Source organism: Mandrillus leucophaeus, unplaced genomic scaffold, assembly GCF_000951045.1.
Source record: "Mandrillus leucophaeus isolate KB7577 unplaced genomic scaffold, Mleu.le_1.0 Scaffold244, whole genome shotgun sequence".
Taxonomy (NCBI): Eukaryota; Metazoa; Chordata; class Mammalia; order Primates; family Cercopithecidae; genus Mandrillus; species Mandrillus leucophaeus.
In genome coordinates this window covers 1,938,769-1,941,394 of record NW_012102521.1, presented here as the reverse complement: position 1 = coordinate 1,941,394, position 2,626 = coordinate 1,938,769, and the positions used below count along the sequence as shown (strand labels likewise).

At 65.1% G+C, this 2,626-nt stretch overlaps 1 protein-coding gene across 3 annotated transcripts in view; it reads right to left on the bottom strand.

Moving 5' to 3' along the window:
• Positions 1-1,590: 1,590 nt before the first annotated feature.
• CRIP2 (cysteine-rich protein 2) overlaps positions 1,591-2,626 on the bottom strand; it is a 5,288-nt gene continuing 4,252 nt past the window's right edge. For 2 of the 3 annotated variants that reach the window (XM_011982910.1, XM_011982909.1), the window contains 3 exons: positions 2,505-2,599; positions 2,259-2,316; positions 1,591-2,168 (listed from right to left, as the gene is read on the bottom strand). In XM_011982910.1, coding sequence (XP_011838300.1) covers positions 2,101-2,168; positions 2,259-2,316; positions 2,505-2,599 — 221 coding nt within the window. In that variant the 3' untranslated portion in view covers positions 1,591-2,100. Of the gene's footprint in view, positions 2,317-2,504; positions 2,600-2,626 lie in introns of all 3 variants that reach the window. The other variant, XM_011982908.1, reaches the window with a different exon arrangement.

Sequence of the window (2,626 nt, the reverse complement as noted above, 5' to 3'; positions counted from 1 at the left end):
CACCCTGCCCCCGCCCCGCCCCGCCAAGCAGAAAGCAGGAATTTCCCATGCAACCCTGGGAGCCCGCAGCAAGGGCGGAGACGGGCACTCCGGGAATTCTCAATTCTCCCGAAACAACCCCCCACGTTCGAGGAAGCCTTGGCCTTGTAGGAGGGGGTGAGAAGGGTAACCGTCCCAGCCTCTCCTGTGAGCAGGGGTCTGGAACCCGCCTGATCCTCCCCTCTGCCTGGGGCTGGGGAGTGGCTGTCCCTTCCGCGATGTCAGGCCCTGGGGGTTTTGGCCAAATTCCAGGTGGGAGGAGACGCTGTGGCTGCACTGGGTGCCTGGCTGGAGGGTAGCTGTGGCATGGCTGGACCCCGGACCCAGCCCAGGCCCCGCCAGGGCATGGATGGCTGCTCTCAGGACAATGCGTTCAGCATCCAGGCTCAGCTCCGTCAGAGCCCATGGGCTGGAGAGTAGCCAGGCGGGCGGCTGTGCCAACCGCTGGGGGCAGGGAAGAGGCATAAAGCCCCTGGCCACCCTGTGGCACTGGGGACAGGGGCCTGGAAGTGGCCAGGTCTGAGTGCCCCTCACCGGAGGAAGGGCTGAGGCATCTTCAGTGTGGTACCAGGAGCCGAGGAGCATAAACCAAGATGGGGAGTCCAGATGGAGCCAGGACAAGGCCCAGCCACTGGGGAAGGTCTCCACGTTTCTGCCCTGTGCTGCCAGAATGGAACACTGCGCCCTCTAGTGGGAACCCGAGGAGTGGCGCATAGAAAAGTCGGGGCGCAGGGGAGGGGAAGAGCCGCAAGGGCCCCTGGCTGAAAGGGCAGAGCCTGGACCATGAAGACGACAGGGGCGAGTCGGTCATCACTAAAACCTTCGCCAGAACGCCTGGGCAGGGATTCTATCCCTGGGCCACACCCCAGGCCAAGGCAGGCCTGTCCACAAAAGCCTGTCCATCACCCTATGGACAAAAGCTGGAAACAGCCACGCTGAGCCCCCTTGCTCTGACCACAGCCCCCAAACCCTCCTGCGCATCTCAGTCCAGTCCTGAGTTGCCAGAGACCTCTGCTACACCCGCCCTTCACCAGCTTCCCCATTCTCTGCCCAGGACCCCTCCTCTGGTCCCCTGCCCCCTTCCCTCCACGGCCACACCCTCTGCTCTCAGGGCTGACCCCTCCTGCGCTTCCCAGGCTCCACAGACCCAGGCAGCTCTGGGTTCTCAGGCCTGCTGTTGGTATTTTCAGGGTTCCAGGTTCAACTTTCCCCCAGGGCTCTGTCCCCCATGGATCCCGCCCTCACTTGACCCTGGCCAGGACCCTGGCCCCGGAATGCCTCCCACCCTCCTTACCTCCCCACAGCCTGGCGTTCTTACTGCCTCCCCATCTGGGTGGGCACCACCACCCAAACCAGGGACCACGCTGCCCACCCCCATCCCTCCCTCCTCCTCAGAAACATCCCAGGGCCCCACCTCCCACCATCCCCCTCAGGAGGAGGGCCCACCCCGACTAGCAGCCAGGCCCAGGGGCATTGGCTGGGGGCACGCATGGGTCGGAGAAAGGGACCCCGGTCTGGGATTTGCATCCATCCCCCAAGCAGAGACAATCCTGCAATCCTCAAACCGTTTACTGACAGCACAAGGCTCAGCAGCAGGTGAGCCACGTGAGGGGCGAGGGCTTGTGAGGCAGCGTGGGCAGCAGGCAGGAGATCCCGGAGGGAAGCCCTCTGCCAGGGACACGGTGAGGGCGTGGCCATCACCCACAAAGGGAGCATAAATAACACTGGCAGGTGGGTGGGCAGCAGGAGAGGGAAGGAGAACAGACAGTGCCGCAGGGACACGCAGGGCTGGCGGGAAAATGCTGGGACAGGGTCACACGGGGATTCGGAGGCACAGACACAGAAGGGGTCATGGGACGCCCAGAGGACGCCAGAGGGGGCAGACACACCACAGACTCAGGGATGGGCATGGCGCTCTGCCCGTGGCTGCCCCTCCTCCAATACTCGCCCTGGGCTTGCAGGCAGGACTGGGTGGCTGAGCACTCTTTCAGCAGAGCCAAGCAGCGGGCCCCCACAGGGTCTGGGGCGCAGGTGAGCCCACATCATGAGAGCCACTGTGGCCTAGGGCTGGACCTTGCCTTCGGGGTCCCGGTCATAGATGTAGCTGCCCACCGCGCCGGTGTTCACGCCTGTGGAGGGAGGCCACTGGGTGGGTGGGAGGAACAGTGGAGGGATGGGGAGGGCAGGGAAGACATGCGGACCACCCTGGCCACACTCACCCTTGGGTCCGAAGAGGATTCCATAGCAGGGCTTGTGGCAGTAGGGCTGGCCATCGTGCTGAGGCAGAAGGTGGGTGCTGAGGGAGGGGTCCACAGACTCCCCCGACCCATCACCTGGAGGCTTCCAGAACGTGCAGGCCGGCTCCCAGAAGCACCTCCCACCCCCCCATCCCTTCCTGGCGCGCCTCTCACCCTCATACCCCCGTGCCCCTGCCCGGCCCCCAAGCCCCGTCGCGCTCCCCTCACCTCTGCGTGCCCGCCGGGGGTCAGTGTCTTCCCGCAGCGCTCGCAGCGCAGGCAGGGCCGGTGCCAATCCTTACCCAGAGACGTCACCTTCTCAGCTGGGAAGGGGGAGGAGTGAGGCGGAG